The sequence below is a fragment of the Prunus persica genome, chromosome G1 (assembly GCF_000346465.2).
Source record: "Prunus persica cultivar Lovell chromosome G1, Prunus_persica_NCBIv2, whole genome shotgun sequence".
NCBI classification, from domain to species: Eukaryota; Viridiplantae; Streptophyta; class Magnoliopsida; order Rosales; family Rosaceae; genus Prunus; species Prunus persica.
Genome location: NC_034009.1, coordinates 15,725,861 through 15,744,106, shown reverse-complemented (window position 1 = coordinate 15,744,106; position 18,246 = coordinate 15,725,861). Strand labels below are relative to the sequence as shown.

Below are 18,246 nucleotides of genomic sequence, written 5' to 3'. Positions count from 1 at the left end.
CCTGCAAGTTTGGTTCAGATCGGACGGTCGGATTGCTCACGATCGCACGATCTGACGGTTAACATAAAATATAAACTTAAAAATTATTATTCGGAACATCCGGGGCTCCGATTCACCATCCGTGAATTCCTACACGATCCTAGAATTTCCTAGATTAACATATATTAAATTTGGGACCATCCAACAGTCCCAAGCTATCGAACCCGGATAACGCACAATATGCGATCGTCCGTTCGATAGTCAAACGATGTCCGAATTGAGATCCGCGAAATCCTACACACTCGTGACAACCTAAGGATCTCATCGAGATACAGTGCCACTTTTCTACAGTGCCCACGCGCCGCCGCACGCGCCGGCATGGAGTGGGTGCCCAAAGCGATAACGCTTCGCCGGAAAATCTCAAAACCACTGTTCCAAATTCCTACCCTAAATATAACACCTTATTTGGAGCCACTTTTGTTCTTGGACCTACCCCAAAAACTGACTGGAAGTGGCCGGAATCGCGATTCCAAAATCGGCCGAAATTTCAATTCGAAAATCGAATTGGCTACGCTAAGAATCGATCTAATCCTACCCAACCATCAGCTAGAGTATGCAGAAGGGATGAATTTCCATACCTTGATCGCCAAAAATGGCGGCCGGAGGAGGGAGCTCGACGGCTGTGAAGATCGGGCGACGTCCGGGCAAAAATCGCCATTTTTCGGCGGCTGGAGCGGCGGCTGATGTCGGGAGAGGGCTGGGTCGTGACGCCGAGGTCGAGTCGGTCCTTTTGGCACCGGCCTCGTCCGCAGCCACGGCCGGTGGCCGGAGATACAAGGAGAGAGAGAGAGAAGCCGACGGGAGAGAGAGAGAGAGGTCGCGGGAGAGAAAGAGAGAGAGAGAGAGAGAAATCAGATTTTATAAAAAATCTCATTTTGAAATATTTACGATTGTGCCACTGCGCTTCTTTTGACCATATCTCTCTCGTTACAACTCCGATTCGAACTCACTACGTGTCTATGAACTCGTCGCAGTACGACCTATCCAAAAATACTAGTCACTGCCCCAAACTCTCTCCGGTTAAAAATATGACCAAAATGCCCTTAAATAATTAAATAATTAAATAAGGGTTAAATTTGGAGTCGGGGTGTTACAACAACAATTTAATATAAAAAATATTTATATTACTCTTTGATTTTTAATGTTAAAGTGTTATTACGCATGTTATAGCGTTTAGTAGCATCAATCTCATTTTATGAAAGTCTTTCTCATGACAATAGAAGAGATATTGAAATAATAAATAATTATAAAATAAAATAAAAATAAAAATAAAAAGAATAGTTGTACTTCAGTTGTGACCCTAGCTAACCGGCAGCGGGAAAATACAAGCAGGAGGAGAGAGGAGAGAAGACGGTTAACTAACTGGTAAGAATCTAGCAACCCTAATTGCCGATTGCTTAAATACACAGTTGCAGTTGCAGAGAGTTAGCCGTTGGAACTAGCAAGCAAGCACCACCAAACTGCAAATGGCGAGCGGAAAAGCAAAGAACCTTTCAAAGCTGTCTCTCAGAAACCCTAAGAATAAGGGTAAGCCGCTTGGGCCCAACAACACCAAGAGGCAGAAGGAGAAGAAGAAGAAGCAACGGGTCAACAATCAAAACCCAATCGAAGACAAAGCTACCAATCAAAACACCCAAAACAGCAACAACAACAACAGTTTGAGCAATGCTACGAAGGCACAACCGGCATCGGCTTCAGCCCAGCTCAGCTTCTTTCTGGATCAATTTCAATCTGGCAATGGCGTTAAGATTTCTTCTCTCGAGTTGGAGTCCGTCAATGGTACCATTTCTTTCTTTATTTTCATTTGGGTACGTTTTTCATATTATTATGTAATTGTGTACTCTGTTTGGTTGGTGAGAAAATTTGGTATTGTATTAGCCACAACCTATCAAAAAAGAGTACTTCGAGAATGTAATGTTACAGGTGGCGATAAATTTTGTGAATATATAATAGGTTCGTTGTAACAGTAAATTGTTTATGCTGTCTGGTATCACTTTTTTTTTCAAATTTATATTCTTTAGACAAAAATGTGAGGTAATCAAGGTGTTTGAACTTGCATTTTAAGCAAACACATAGCAGATGAGATGGAAAATTCGTAATTACTGTAACTTCTTTCTCTGGGAGTTATTCCCCCTAAAAATTCCAATCAGATGAGAGGATAAAGTTTTCTTCCATAAGGTAAATGATTCAACTATGCCAAAAATCAAGGATAAGATGTGGTAGTTCGACCTATTTGTGCCATTAGTAGAAGCCACCTTTCAAAATCCAGTCAAGTTAGTTTAGTATTGGCATTGACTTTCTATCCAGCATTAAACTTTTGCATCTGTGGAATGCTATGGATTAGGATTACTTTGAAGCAGTCATGCGAAGTTATAAAAAATAAAAATAAAAAGGCCTCGCCTGATGAAAGAACAAAAATCTATTTTTCTAATCTATAAATTTTGCAGACAAGTGTATTCTGGATCTGTCTGAAAGCTTGGATCAAGATGTCACCCTCTTGGGGAAACATGTGATGGCAGCTTTTGGTCCATCATGGAAAGAAGAACTTTGTGAAAAGCATCTCTTGAATGGAAAAATTGATCCTGGTAGTCCGGCAATTCTTATTATTAGTACATCTGCCCTGAGGTCAATAGAACTTCTAAGGTGAATTACGTAACTTTTTCATTCTAGCAGTACCATAACTTGAACCATTTGCACACTTGATATTGCTAAACCCCTTAAAATTAATGTTCAGCAGAAATGTCTCGTTAACACTAGACATTTGCATAATTGGTACATGCATCTCAATCTCAACAATGTATTCTCTTCCGACAGGGGCTTGCGGGCGTTGACTAAAGAATGCCATGCAGCAAAGCTGTTCTCTAAGCATATGAAGGTTGAAGAACAGGTACTTTACTTATTTCTCCAAGATGTTGGGCATTCCTTTGTGCATTATATCTGTCAAAGTGACGAGGAATGCTGCGTACATTTTTTACTATTTACAAGGCTCACTAGAATCTCTTTGGTTATAAAACTTATAATACAGCATGTTGAGCATACCTATGTACAGTGTTTATCTACTATAAAAAAAATTGTGCTGGTTGTGGAGTTTGGGAAATGTTCATCTCTCTTCTTAGCCTATTAGCTTTATTTTATCATATACATGTTTACCTTCTCTTTAATCCCCTTTATTCTTTATGCAGGTATCCTTGTTAAAGAACCGCGTTAATATCGCTAGTGGTACGCCAAACAGGTAGTCATCATAATCTTCTGTAAATCCAGTAACCATTTCTTTACTTACATTACCCTTCAATTGCTGCTTGTACTTGTATGCTATTTTTAGGGTATATCAATTCAACAAGCATGGTGCAATGTTATTCTGTTCTTTAACTAACATGGGGTTGTTTTATTATTCGGTGTTAGTTGAGTAGTTTGGGCTGTGTATATAAGTTATAAAATAATTTGTTATATGATGACTTCTACATGTTAATTGATAAGATATTATTTGGAACAGAAAAAATTAAAGGGCCAAGCCACTAAGAGGACATGATATAGCATGAAAACTTTATAATTTAATCATGAATTGTGAAGTCAACATAACTGCCTACGCAGCCAATTAGTAATGACTGAGATTTCATTTTTAAACCTATTAATGTAGCAGCCTTAGCTTGTTTAAAGGAAAATATCCCTTATGAGTTATGGGCAAGATTATGCATCATATAAGATTTCTTGGTCCCATGGAGTGTGCCCTTGATGGTTCTAATTATCTTTTAGGGTTTCTATAGATGTTTTGACTCTAAGAGCTATGGTTAATTATTTTCCAAGGGTTTATCTTTTATTTGTATAGTGAACGAATATTGTTGATTAAAAATGACGTCATACTCACCTTTGAGTCATGGTAGCCTTTGCCCTAATCTGAGTCCCATAGTTTCCTAGAAACCATTTCGTATTCTACCGACTCCCTAAATCTTCCCATTCTGGGTAAATGAAGTTTAGAGAAAGACAATTTTAGGATTTTACCGCTACCCTACATTATTATGGGGAAAAAATTAGGAAAAAAGAGTCTACAATTAGTATGGTTCTTTATGGCAGGACTGAGACTCCTTAACACTGGATTTCTGTACTATATGGTTACTTTTTTTGAGGTTGTTGGATGCTAAAATTATATTTTGCTTTATCGTAAAAAAAAAAATGAGGAAAATTTAGGACAAACTTCTAGTTTATTTACGCTCATGCTTTGTTTCACTTTTAATTCATTTTGAGTTCACAAGGTTGCAGACTTACAGTGTCATATGGCTGTCCTTTATTTTTCCTGTCTGTGTAAGTTTGTTTGTTTGTTTGAATTGAATAATTTTGTTCTGTATTTAACTCATCTCTTCCAGGATAAAGAAGCTAATTGACATTGAGGCATTGGGGCTGTCTCGGCTATCAGTGATTGTACTGGACACGCACCCAGATGTCAAGGGGTATTCCCTCTTTACGCTTCCACAAGTCAGGTAAGATGATGAGTCATCTCTCGCCAGTTTACCATTTGCTTTGTCTTGGTTTTGGTGCGTACTGCTTTTATCTGTTTTTTTCCCCTTCTTAAACAATACACAAATACAACCCTCCCTCTTTAGCGCTAATGACAGGGTGAAGTGGCGAACCTTCCCTAGGTCTTATACATTATTTCTCAATAAATTCTTTGCAATCATATTATGCTCAAATCCATGTTAATGTTGAATGATTAATGGAGTTTTAAAAAATTATATATTAATCGTCGTTTTTGCTTTTTCTCCAAGTACACTGGCCAGAATGGGCTGTGATAGTTCCAAAAGCATAGAGAAGCTTCTGATTGTTTCTCTCTCTTTTTATGTCTTTGTGCTGTATTTTGAATGGATAAACTGTCGACTTTATGCCTCACATTCATTTTATTTGGCAGAGATGAATTCTGGGACTTGTATAAGAGCTATTTTCATGATCGTCTACTCCAGGGTTCTTTGCGTCTTGGTTTGTACGGTCCATTATCATCTGGGAATGAGCTTAAAGGGAAAAAGAGGAGCCATATTGAATAACGATTCATTTTTCGTACAAATTTTGAGCTGAGAATCATTTCCTCCCCTCCTAAGTGAGCTGAGTTTGTCATGTATCCTTCTAGCTTTTGTCTCCAGCTGATAAGATAACGGTGTTTTATGTCGACATTTTGTAGTTCTTCAATCGACGCGAGTATGTAAGATAATATCACTATCTTTGAGAGTCGAAATACCATATTAAGGTATGATTTTTTGGGGGGCGAAGACTACAACACACCATAAGTTCCTGAACCAAAACGATTGTGCAAGATGTGATAAAGATTTCTCTCTTGTTCTTTTTAATTTTTTTTAAAAATATAATATTCCATTCGTGCACCTTAGAGACAATCTAACCTTTTAAAATATTGCAGCCATACAATTTTTTAAACCCATTAGAAATTCACTAGAGTGTTCGGATGAGAAAATTTAAAAGTATTAAGGAATTCATAAATGATGGAATATAAAATAACGGAAATTAATGTTCTAGAATTTGTAAAGTTTCTTGTTTAGTAAATGGATTTAAACATGGAATTTAAAGTTTGTCATCTTGGAATTTTAGAAATGACGATTATTTAGATAGAATTTAAAGTTGGGACACGTATCAAGTGGAAATTTCGATTTATGTCATCGTAGTTATGCTTATAAACATGTGTTAAATAATGAGAATGATGATGAGCATATACCTGAAGTTAAAGTGGTGGGCAAAAATGTTCCCTAAGTAAATAAGGGGACAAAGGATCACATTGTCTTAAACTACGAGATAGAGAGAAAAACATTTTCAGCTATCCATTAAAATAAAGAAAATAAGAGAAGAAATACATTTTAAAATCCAATTGATCCAAGTAGGATGAAAACCAAAGATAAACAAAGACGTAAATAGTTCCAATCAATTCTATCATTAGCCTTTTCCAAATCTAATTTTATAGCTATACATTTTTGTTTACGACTATTCCTTGAGAAAGAAGAAAGCAATTCATGTCTTATTATCCTCAAGAAGACGAATCCTATTTCGGCTATTACCTTCTCTATTACTATGTTCTCATACGCAGGAATATACACATTGACGGATTCACAAAGGCGTAAGGAGGTGCAAATTCACCTTTCCTTGTCAGAAAATCCATTGAAGATATCGGAATTTGCCCATTTGCTGGTCTTAACAATTCACGAAGAAGAAGAGATAAGTTGCAGAGGCGGCATTGTCTTTAGCGAAGAAGTTGAGCGTGTATTGGTGCCCTAACAAATGAGAAATAATGTTTGGCCTCTTTAGTGAAAAATTGAGTTTCATGTCCAATATGTGGGCTCCATGTTTTAGCGGATTCTAGGGAAAAACGACAGAAAATGTGCTCCCTTTATTAAACTGTTCTTATGGTCTTAGATAAACATCAGCCTACAAATAACTTATCTATATACATATTGCCCACCCAATTTTTTAAAATTTGGGTCCCTGCCTACAACTATGTGTTCCACTAAAAATGCCTTAATGAGATTTTACCAAATTACTATTGTTTAAATTTTAAAGATATGTAGTTGTTTTAAATAAAAAAAATTATAGCTTTTAGCCTTTTAAATACCGTCCCTCTTCTTAAAAATTCATAAATTCGCCACTGCTAATACAAAAGTATCATGATTTTGAGAAATACATTTATAAAGAAGTGGCTTTATGTTTATAAAAACTTTTATAACATTACAAAGGCTAATAGACCGACAGTGTTGAATCTTTTCTTGATAATTATTTTGTGGAATAAGTACAGCAAAGGTATGATTAAGGTCATTCAAAGGCTCCTGATTAGACATGAAAGAATGAACTATGCTAAAATAAAGTGCTTAACATGTCAAGCCTTATAAAAGATCCAATTTGACTAGTAGTAGGCAAATCAATTTCTTTTTATAGAGATTAGTGAAATCAAGCATTATCGGTTTCTTCTGTAGAGATTGATGTGTTTGTCAAGGTAGCTAAACTTGGACTTCTTGTGCGTCAACCATTCTTAATTGTAGCTTGCATAGATATTTTTCCGCACATTATGAGTTTGACTATTTTGAGCTGGAACAGCCTTTCTGATAATAATTGCACGACAGGTGATAAGTTCATATTTTCCCTATCGTTTGTATATGATTTTACATGGTTACTTATCATAGTTTGTTGCTACCAAATACAAACATGGCCTGAAAAAAAAATCCCAATAACCAACCTTGTTACTTAAAGCCATCTCCAATGGGAGAGGGTTAAATCTAATATTTGACATTTTAGCCCAAAATTATTCTCCAACCATGTATACAAAGGGGCAATAAAATCAATCCAGGCAAATCCCAGGCAGAATAACGCCCCTCCTATTGCTTGGATCCAAATTTTGTGGAGGTCCAAAAGCAATTTGCAAAATTACCCACGTGATGGTGGAGCCCACAGTCAGCTGTGTCAGATTCAGAATCTCCTTGCCTGGGACACATGTCGCGCTCTCCTCTTGTGATCGTTGCAAACCAACAGTTCACTTTGAATTGCTGGTTCTTATTATTATTATTATTTTTTGGAATTCTACTCCAACAGCCAACAGCTATTTGATCTATGGCTGGGAATTTTTTAGTGCAAATCCAACTGTAAAAATTGAGATCCAACAGCTGAAAATTAAATCCAATGGTCATAATAATATTATTAATTTATGTAAACTAGATCCAACTCCAAAACTTATCCTAAATTCTATAAATAGTCATCCATTTGTTAAATAATTTACCAAATTCAATATTATCCTTTTTCCTTTGTTAATTTTGTTAATTTCCTTTCCATTATTGTTGAAGATGGCCCCAAAATCCCAAAGAGGTGTGAATTGGAGACCAGAAGAAGATGAGGCATTATGCAAAGGGTGGGTTTCTGTATCTGAAGATGGGGGCGATTGGCATCAACCAAGCAATCAATACATTTTGGGTTTGTGTGTACCAAAAGTTTTCGAAGAATGAACCGAGCATGGCTGGACTGGAGTGTTGAACTTCACAGGCCATTGTTTCTCGGTTCAAAATCATCAACCAACAATGCTCTCTTTGGAAGACATGTGTGACTAAGGCCAATGCAAGGCAAGCAAGTGGCTCTAATCTTGATGATGTGGTGAGTACCCTTTTATTTAAGGCGTAAATTTATAATTATAATTATTTTCAATTATTAGCTTACTTTTTCATTTAACTCATTCGTATGACATGCATGCAAAATCACTTTTCTTGAATGATAATAAGACTCTTGGAAGGCCTTTCATGTTGTACCATGCTTGGAAAATCTTAAAAGATTGCCTAAAGTCGAACGACCTATTGGAATCTCCCACACTAATGGTCAGAGATTCTTCCAATAGTGGCAATACAGTCAATTTGAGGAAGATAGAGATGATGTGCAACAACCCACTCCAAGGCCACTTGGACGAGATAAACAGAAGGTTGCAAAAAAGAAAGGGAAAGGAATTGAAAGATCCATAAACATGAGTTCAAACTACATTGCTGAGTTGATTCAATAAGGAAATGATTTCATGGAGGATAGGAGGTGAAAGCTAGAGCTCCTACAAGTGCAAAATAAACTTACCAAATCTCAACATGCCTTTCAAGTCCAACAAGATAAGGAGGCCAATGATGACAGGACCCGACCCAAATTTCACTTTAGAATCTGAGCCGAACCATGTGCTTGTCCGACACCTGGGAAGTGCCAGGCACATTTGACCAAATTGCCCTTCTAACAAAAATCAAAATTAACCTCAAGTTTGACTGCTGTCAAAAATTTGGCAGTGTCTTCCCTATAAATACTCGTTTCCCAAAATTCTGTATAAAACATAATTTTATAATCCCAAATGTTCAGCATGCACATTAATAGAATTCATGCAACCAAACATCACATCATTTTGGCCTCAGGCCTCTTTAACCCAAATAAATCATTCTGCCATCTGAAATTGATTTTCAGTTTTAGAACATCAAGAATACATTAACAATTTCAAAATAGCTCAGCAGAACAACCTTTCAACCACTTGAACTTGTGGCTGCACCTAGTAACACTAGGTTGCCTATGTACTTTTACTGAGGGATCAAGCCACACGTAGTTCTTTCACTTATTATATTTACACATAGTTAGGCTACTCAAAGAATTTCCTCAAATCCATGAATCAATTTATATTTTACTCACGTAATTCATATGTAATAACAAACAATCTCATACAACGCTTTTAATTCTTCCTTCAAAGCTCACAGAAAACTCATGTATGCAAATGAAGAACAAAACCATTCATTATTTGCCCCACAAAATCAGAAAAATAGTTATTAAAACTTTTACCCAACAATACCAAGATAAAATCCTCAATTTTTGTTTAAACTTCTTAAAACCCAAATATTCTCCACCTAGGCGTATCCCCATCCATATTCCGTGAATTCCTTTAATATTCCATCAATTCTGATAACATTCCGTCAATTGCAATAACATTCAGTCAATTCCAATAATATTCCGTCAATTCCAATAATATTATGTCAATTCCAATAATATTATGTCAATTCCAATAATATTCCGTCAATTCCATCCTCGTAGGCCTCGGAAACACAAAGTTAACCAAGCCGCATTCCGCGCAGGCCTCAGAGACACCAAGTCAACCCAAGCCGCAATCCTCGCAGGCCTCGGAGACACTAAGTCAACTCGAGCCGCAATCCCTGCATGCCTCAGGGGACCATTAGTCAGCTTGAGCCCATTCCTCGCAAAACTCGAGGGACATGTAGTCAGCCCGAGAATGCACATCCTCGCACCACACGGTTCAGGTGTCCCCGAAACTCATGAGGCAATGTCATAAAGGACAAATTTGTTTCAACAACACTGGAGGGTACTCCTGAGGTGGGTTTGAAAACCATATGAAATTCCTTTTATTTCGTAAACTGTACTTATATTCTCTTCTCAACTTTCAAGAAATCAATTCTCAATTACCTTGGAATTTACACCAGATGTTGTCGAGAACTAATGTCCATAATTCATCATTTTCAATTACTTAGTGTATGTATTAAATATAGACATGCACAATTTAGCAATATATATATATATAACCCATTCCATACTCATATAAATCCATAATAGATTGCATAATCAATGAAATCGATGCTATTACAAACCAATGAATACTCACATAAGCATAAATTTCCTAAAGATCCGGAAATAATTCAAAGAAATCAACACTTATTTTCACATAAATTCTATAAAATACTGTATCCCACCATTAAAACAATATACTTTCGTACATAACACAATCCATTTGCTTTATTTACAATCATACTAATATCAATTAATGAAAAGTAATAACCTTTAAAGAAAATCTCATAACTTCAATTATCAATATAATATCCAAGAATTTCTATAATGTACTATAAAACAATCGTCTAATCCTAACATGATCAGAATAACTCAACTTTCGGTCAGGACTCGTTTACATGGTCGTTCTAATACTTCTCAAAGGGTAAAACTACCTCGGAAGACTCATGGTCAACCGAGGAGTCAAATTGCCTAAACTTGGTCAATCGGGCCCGCTTATCCCACGACTTTCGATTTCTAATCCGAAAGTTCCTATGGGTTCTCTAAGGTTTAATAAACATGTCTTGCCAGTTTGCTTACAATTGCACGATAGGACGGTTATCGTTTATATTAAACTTTAAATTATTAAACCAGAGTATTCGGGACTCCGATTCTCGATCCGCGAATTCCTATACAATCCTAGAAGTGCCTAGATCAACATATTTGAGAATCAAACTGATCCAACGATCCAAACCTATCAAACCCGAATATCGCCTAATATGCGATATTCGATCAACAGTCAAATGGTACCCAAAATGAAATCTGAGCATATCATCATGCTCGGGACAACATAAGGATCAATTTAGGACCAAGAGGGTCACCCATACAGTGCCCACGCACCGCCACATGCTCTTGTAGTGCGTGGATGTCCAAAGCGATACCGGCGATGGGAAAAATCTCCAAACCGCCGGTCAATACTTATACCTACATGATCACCACATAGAGTGGATCAACTTTTGTTCTTGAACCTACCCAAAAAAGTCGACGGAAGTGGCCGGAATCAGAGGCTGAAAACATGTAGATTTTCAATCGCTTATTTACCCTCCAAAACTTAGAAATTTCTCCTATCCAACACAACCATCAGCTATCTCGAGAGGTTGAGAAAGCATACGTGGATTGACAGAAATGGTGGCCGAAATCGCTCAAACGAATGTTGGAAATTTCAGGCAAAAACCGGCCGAATTTCTCTATTTTCCAACGGCCAGAGCTCACGGTGAAGGCGGCGGAGGAGTGGGGTAAGACGGGGGAGATTGGTCGGTCATTTTAGGACCGGTCCGAGCTTTCATGGTGGCCGGAGGTAGCGACGGCAGCCCAAAACCCGTGTGGCAGGAGGAGCTAGTCACGCGCGAAGGGAGGAAGGAGAGAGAGAGAGAGAGAGAGAGAGAGAGAGAGAGAGAGAGAGAGAGAGAGTTTGTTTTTAAAAAATTCAGTTTCACAAAATTACGATTTTGCCCCTTTGTGAATTTGATTTTTTCTTCCTCATTACAACTTGGATTTGAGCCCACTACGTGTCCACGGACTCAACTCGACCTGCTCTACGGAACAATCCAATTGAAATTTCCAAATTCCTTCCCAATCAAAAAGTCAACTTTTAAACCGATTAAAATATTCTATAGGCAATATAGTATTTTACCTGAATAAATTAATAATTAAAAATTTATTTAGGACCGAGTTATTACAAATGAACAGAGAGTAATGTCCATGGACCTATCCAAATTTACTCCAAGAAAGAAGAAATATTAGGGGAATAAGCAAGATGAAATTATATAGGCCTAGATGTACAAGTTCCCCGTACATTCCAGAAGACAACTCTGGAGACTATTATCCAAGCTCTTCACATGGTGGTTATTAGTTTATCTTTATTTGTAATTGTCGTTGATCTTGTTATTCTAGATGTTCGTGGACAATTATCATCATCATCAGATTCTGTATCTAGATCCTTATATTCATCGTCAACAATCATGTTGTGCAAAAATAAGGCACGTCATCGTGATTGAATGAAGTTGTTCATTGCACCACATACGTGCATAGGCAGCCTTGGGCCAGGGCTACTAGGGCTACAGCCAGGGGCCCAAAGCTGAGAAGGGCCCAAATGTTTTTTCAAAACCTATGTGTATATGTATAAATATATATATATATACAGAGAGCTTCCATTGAGGGACGCCCCTTGTAGGCCCCACTCCGGATTGTATTTCACTAATCCAAACCGTCTATTTTGTAGATACTCATTCAAAGATCATCTCTACAAAAAATCACTTGAATCCGATATCATTTGACCACTCAATTAAGTTATTGAAATTTTAGCATTTTCTTGAAGCACCGTGTTCATTGATTTTGTAAGACACAATTGGATGTCGAAACGGTTTCCGATTTGTCTAATTTTTTGTAAGGATGATCTATGAATGAAGACCTAAAAAATAGATGGTTTGGATCATTGGGAAAAAAATTGAAGGGTACCCTAAAGGGCGTCCCTCAAATAACTGCCGTACTTGTATACCAAAGAGGAAGCCAATCAATCAATTATTATATTCTCAATCTCAAGAAACGTAATGAGGAAGAAAAGTCCATGATTAATTATACAATATAATATAAAACAAAATAAACAAAATATGGGGAAATCAAAATAGACCTTCTTAGCCACAAAAAGAAAAAGAAAAAACCCTTTCTAACATATATCAACCTTCTCAGAAGTTCATAACGCAAGCAAATTTTCTTTTTGGCAATTCTCATTTTCTCCAACATAGAGTTGGAAAACAAATCATCCACAAACTAGACTAGTGCTTTTCTTTGAAGTTATTTTTATTTTTTATTTTTTTTATAGATACATATAGATTCTAGATGTATAAATTTTGTAAATTGTAATACATATCTTTATTAACTTTTTCTTCTTTATTATTTGATTCAACAAAAAACTTGGCTGAGATTTTTGTTCTTTATAATTGGAAGTTTCAAGTTGAAGAAAATATGCTCAAAATCTAGGTTTTATTGTTTTTATTGTGTTTTGTTTATTATAAAAATTAAAAAAATGTTTCCCAAGAAACAACTTTCCGGAAATCACAAGAGACAAAGAAAGAAAAAAGAAGAAGAAATTGCTCAAAGTTTAAGAGGATCTTTGAATAAATATTTTGTTAAACAAACTAATGCTTCACTTGAAAATTTAGATGAAGATTTACCAAATGAATATGATTGTGGAGGATGAAAAGAAGATTGATCAAATCAAGAAATGCCTATAATGCGGGGTACTCTTTTTCCTTCGTTTGGGGTTTTGTCCCATTGGGTTTTCCCGAAACAAGGTTTTAATGAGGCCCCAAAGTGTTCTTCCTTATCTTTTTCTTTATCCCAATCTATACCCCAACAAACTGAACCAGGCTGAACCGAACTTGCCAAATTAAAAAAGATATAATTTTAATATTTATTTATATCCAATGCTATATTTTTAATCTCGTAACAAATATTTACCCAAGTTCAATTTCAAAACATCTATATTTTCTAGCCTCAATATTCTTTTTGTATGAAATTTGATAATTTGATAATTTGTTAATTTTCAAGCCAAAAAAATAAAATTTTAGTTGATATTTGTATAAAAAAAAATAATAATAATAATTCGGTTCAAAACCGAACCGGACTGAAACCGATTCAACTCGAACTGGATAGTTTTATAATTTTTTTGTTAAAATCAGACTGAACCAAACCAGATAAATAGTACCAAATTCGATTCCAATTTGAGGCAAAGACCGGCCCAAACCGAACCGTGCCAACCCCTAATATTTGGGCATATGCTGCTGCAACAAAAGTGTATGGTGTTGAACGGCTATTGCAACCCTTTGTTGAAAAACTCCTGTAAATAGACAAGAATAATGGCAAGATGACAAAACGAAATGGCCTACATGTTTGATCAGAATTGAATGAAGACAGAAAAAGATAGAGAAAGATAAGGGAATCCAATAAAGCGAGATGGACAAAGATGAGCAATGGTTTAGAACATGACTAAAACAAGACAATAGGAGATGGGAAAGGGTTCATAAAATAATTAAAGAAGACAATGGGCGGTGGGCATGGGTTCAGAGCATTATTGAAAGAGAATAAAGGAATCCAATGAAGTAAAAGTAAAAGTAAAAAAACCAATATACCCATCCATTTGCCTATAAATATTTACCTCTATATGCAACCTAATCAACCACACCAATGGAACCTAACAATTGATTCGAGTAGCATACATTTGATTGGGGATGCCCCCATCCTAGGTGCAATCCACCTCCACCTCCTGTAGTAATCAAGAAATGCAATAAACAAGTATTCCTAGAGTCCGACTTCACTCAAAGTTCAGAAATTCGAGCCCATAAGCAATATCCAAAGTCCAACACCAAGATCATCAAGGGGAAATTTGTAATTTGTAAGCGCGACAATGACATAATTCATTTAACGTCGGAAGAATATAAAGAAAAAATGGAAGACAGTCATGGTGATGGCTTCAACAAAGGGTTCGAATTATTTCGAGTGTACGCAAAAGTAGTAGCTCCATGGGCTATCGATTGGGATGATGTAGATGATGTGACCACATTGCAACTAACCAAATAAGTCATGTTGTTCCATTTATTTTTATATAAGTCGCATGGTACTTCTTTTTACTTTCAAAGTCTATGAAATAAAATGTTGTTGTCCTTATTTTTATTTTTAAGTGAAATTATAAAATGTTTTGGATTTTGGATTTTGGATTTTTTTAGGTTAATATGTTCAGATGATTAAATCATGAATGTTGAAACAAAAATAATGTCAAGAAAAATGAACCAAAAAAAAAAAATACAAGTTAACCATTCTTAAACAATTTAATAAAACCGAGTACTCAAATTATGAGTCTGCATGGTTGGAGAAAAAAAAAAAGTTTGAGTCCGAGCAATACATGAATAGTTGAATTTGGAAGGTGGAAATTAGAGTTTAGCCCCAACATGGTTGGAGATTGCCTAAGGAAGTAATTGTGCCCAAAAGGCCTAAACTAGGCCTGAAGAGCCCATTATCCAAACCTAAGAAGGCCCACGGACTAATGGGACTAACCAGGCCCATCTAATACATGTGGTTGGTCCTCTGGTTTGACCAGCAGCCAAGCACTCTGACTAGAATCCAATGTGTTGCTCACCTAAAAGGACCAATCGGCCCATGGATATTCCACTCATGCTTGATTTTCCCCCAGAAAAAGAGACACATGTCAGTCTACAACTGACCAACCACCCATAAGGTGCCACGTCACTAGTGAAACTTCAGTCCTACATCCGAACAATGCAAAAATAGGAACCACCCATCTTCTATGAAAGAGTTGTACTTTCTCACCTAAAATGTGTTTCCCTCTTTTAGGTCGTGTAGACTAATTGAATGAGTTTTTTTTTTATTTTTTGTTATAATCCTTCTTTAGTTGAGTGTGCCTCGTGCCACCACCAAGCCATGACTTGGGCTTGAATAGAATGTGAGTAGTTGATGCGTCCGAGATCTGACTTAAATCAAATGATTGTTCGGCCGAGTAAGGAACCTCATCACTACATAAAGTAAAAAACAGAAATTAAAGTGCGCAAAGTAAAGAATTGAAATACAAGTGCATAATGTAAATTGCTAAAATTAAATAATTGAAATGTAAGTGCATAAATTAAAGTACAAAGGTCAACTAATTTAATAAGATCGATAAAGGGTAAACTAAGACTTGAATTGAAATGGAATTGAAAACAAGAATAAGAATGTAAAGGCATTATTGAAATCTAAGGAAACTAGGGCGAAAAAATAAGAGCTAAACTATGAACTACATTGCATTACTTCTAGGCTAGGAAATAAAAAGAAAGTAAAATAACAAGTTGTGTGTTATGTTGGGGGTTTCGCTCTCTTCAGAAGATTGGTATTTATAAGGGCTTCGGTGCATCCCAATTTGGTCGGTCATCAATTGGCCACAAAATCTTTCAATCAATTTTAATAATTTATTAGCATTAACCTTGGATCATTCCGTCTATCATAATGATTGCTTCAAAATGCATTCAATTCATTATCTCATGCATGTGGTTTGATGTGAATGATAATGCTTGATTTTATTTTAATTCCATCGTGAGCTCTCCCACAATAACTTTGGTTGACCATCAGGTTAGCATAATTTCCTTCTATATTTGGATTGTAACATGTGTGAAAATCCTCATACAAATTATTTCTCCTCAAAGTGATAATAGCCTGAATCTGCTCATGATTCCTAGGATTAGCTTCTGTTTGGCTTGGAAATTGACCTTGTGCTCTGTTTAGAGCAGTAGCTATTTGTCCCATTTGAACCTTAAATTTGGATTGAATTTTTTCCAACACTGATTGACTTTGTTTAAGTGATGCAACCTCTTGTTCATATCTTTGTGATTTCTTCAAGAGTTAAGATAGCATCTCCTTGATAGAAGGATCTTCTTGTTGTGGTGGAGGAGCTTGATAGGGTTGTTGGTATGACCCTGATGAATTTGTGGGTCCCATTGTATTTTCTGGATAGCTCCAAGAGAAGTTTGGGTGTTGTCTCCACCCCAGGTTGTACGTATTGGAGTAAGAATCATTTCGAGGCCTTCCATTGAATGCATTGACCTCTTGCACATCTTCTAAAGTAGGATTCGATGGGCAATTTGCGGTGTTGTGGTCTATGCTAGCACATAAATTACATGGTTGTGTAGTTATCTTCTTTACCAATGGCATGAGAAGTTTTGTGATAGCTGTAACTTGTGCTTCTAAACCTGTGCTTGCACTAACTTTATAAATGCCTTCTTTCTGTGTCGATGATGTAGGTATAACTCTTGAATCTTTTGTAGGAAAGTCTCAATGCTCAAAGTTCTCACAAATTGTCTCAAATGTGTTGATAGCTTCATCTGCAGTCTTGTCCATTAAGCTTCCACAAACTGTTGAATTTACCATGCTTCTGCTTTGAGGGTTCACCCTCTATAAAAGTAGTGAACTTTTTGCCATATGTCAAAACCATAATGAGGGCATTGAAAAAACAAATCGTTATATCGCTCCCAACATTCATGAAGTTGTTCATGCTGTTGTTGACGAATACTCATAATATTTGTTATTAAAACATTGATTTTACGAGCAGGGAAAAATTTGGAAAGAAATTTCTTAGATAAATCAATCCAAGAATTTATGGATGTTTATGGAAGAGAGTCTAACTAGTTTGTCGCTTTATTCCTTAGAGAAAATGGGAACAATCGGAGTCGAATTTGCTCGTCACTAGCACCGCCATAATTGAATGTGGAGTATATGGTGAAGAATGTCTTAAGATGATGGCAGAGATTTTCCTCCTCCTTCCCATGATAACTAGGTAGAAGTTGGATAGTTGTTTGGCGAATTTTGAAACGATGTGTGATTGGAGTCAAGACGATGCACGACGATGCATGGTATTCCACTAGTGCAGTGTAATCCCTTAAACGCCTTGATTGTGCTGGTGGGTTATCTCCACCATTGTTGACTAGATTATCCATGGTTAGTCTTGGTGAAAAATACTCTCATCGATGTTTTCATACCGTACGCTCAAGTTCTTGATCAATGGGAATTAGCTCCAATTTGAGAGAACGCCTCCCTTGCATACAATTTTCAGAAATTAGGTTTTTGTGCTTGCAACAATGGCAAAGAGTTGTTTAAATAAGAGAATAATAATTGAGGAAGCAAATAAGCAAAACCCAAATTCAATTGGAAAGAAAACAGAAATTTAAGTCTGGGTTGGAGTGGGAGATGATTCCCAATTAAGGAGGAAGAACTTCCTGTTGCTTGGTGGGTTTGGAATTCTCCAATTGGTAGAAGGAGTTTCCAATTGGTGGGTGGAATAGAGGCATGAAGTAGCTGGAGTGAGATGCTAGAGTTGGAGTGGGAGTTGTTGGAAGACCAAAACCCAAATTAATTGGATTTGGAATTCTTTAATTCAGGTGGTGTGGAGTTTCTGGAAGACCAAAACCCAAATCCAATTGAAATGCTTTCCAATTTATGGAGATCTTGGCATTTGCAATTGGAGTTCTCCTTCCAATTGGGAGAAGGATCCATTACGTAAAGTTATCTCTTTTGCTTTTTGTGAGCTGGCCAAAAACTTGGTCTGTCCTTGCAAGAACACAAGAATGA

The 18,246-nt window shown here is 36.5% G+C and overlaps 1 protein-coding gene across 1 annotated transcript; it reads left to right on the top strand.

Annotated features, from left to right (window-relative positions):
* LOC18788126 (uncharacterized protein C3orf26 homolog) lies at positions 1,205-5,405 on the top strand. The gene is made up of 6 exons (XM_007225691.2): positions 1,205-1,818; positions 2,487-2,682; positions 2,854-2,926; positions 3,222-3,271; positions 4,401-4,514; positions 4,940-5,405. The coding sequence occupies exons 1-6, from the start codon at positions 1,506-1,508 to the stop codon at positions 5,070-5,072; spliced, it is 879 nt and encodes a 292-aa protein (XP_007225753.1). The 5' UTR covers positions 1,205-1,505; the 3' UTR covers positions 5,073-5,405.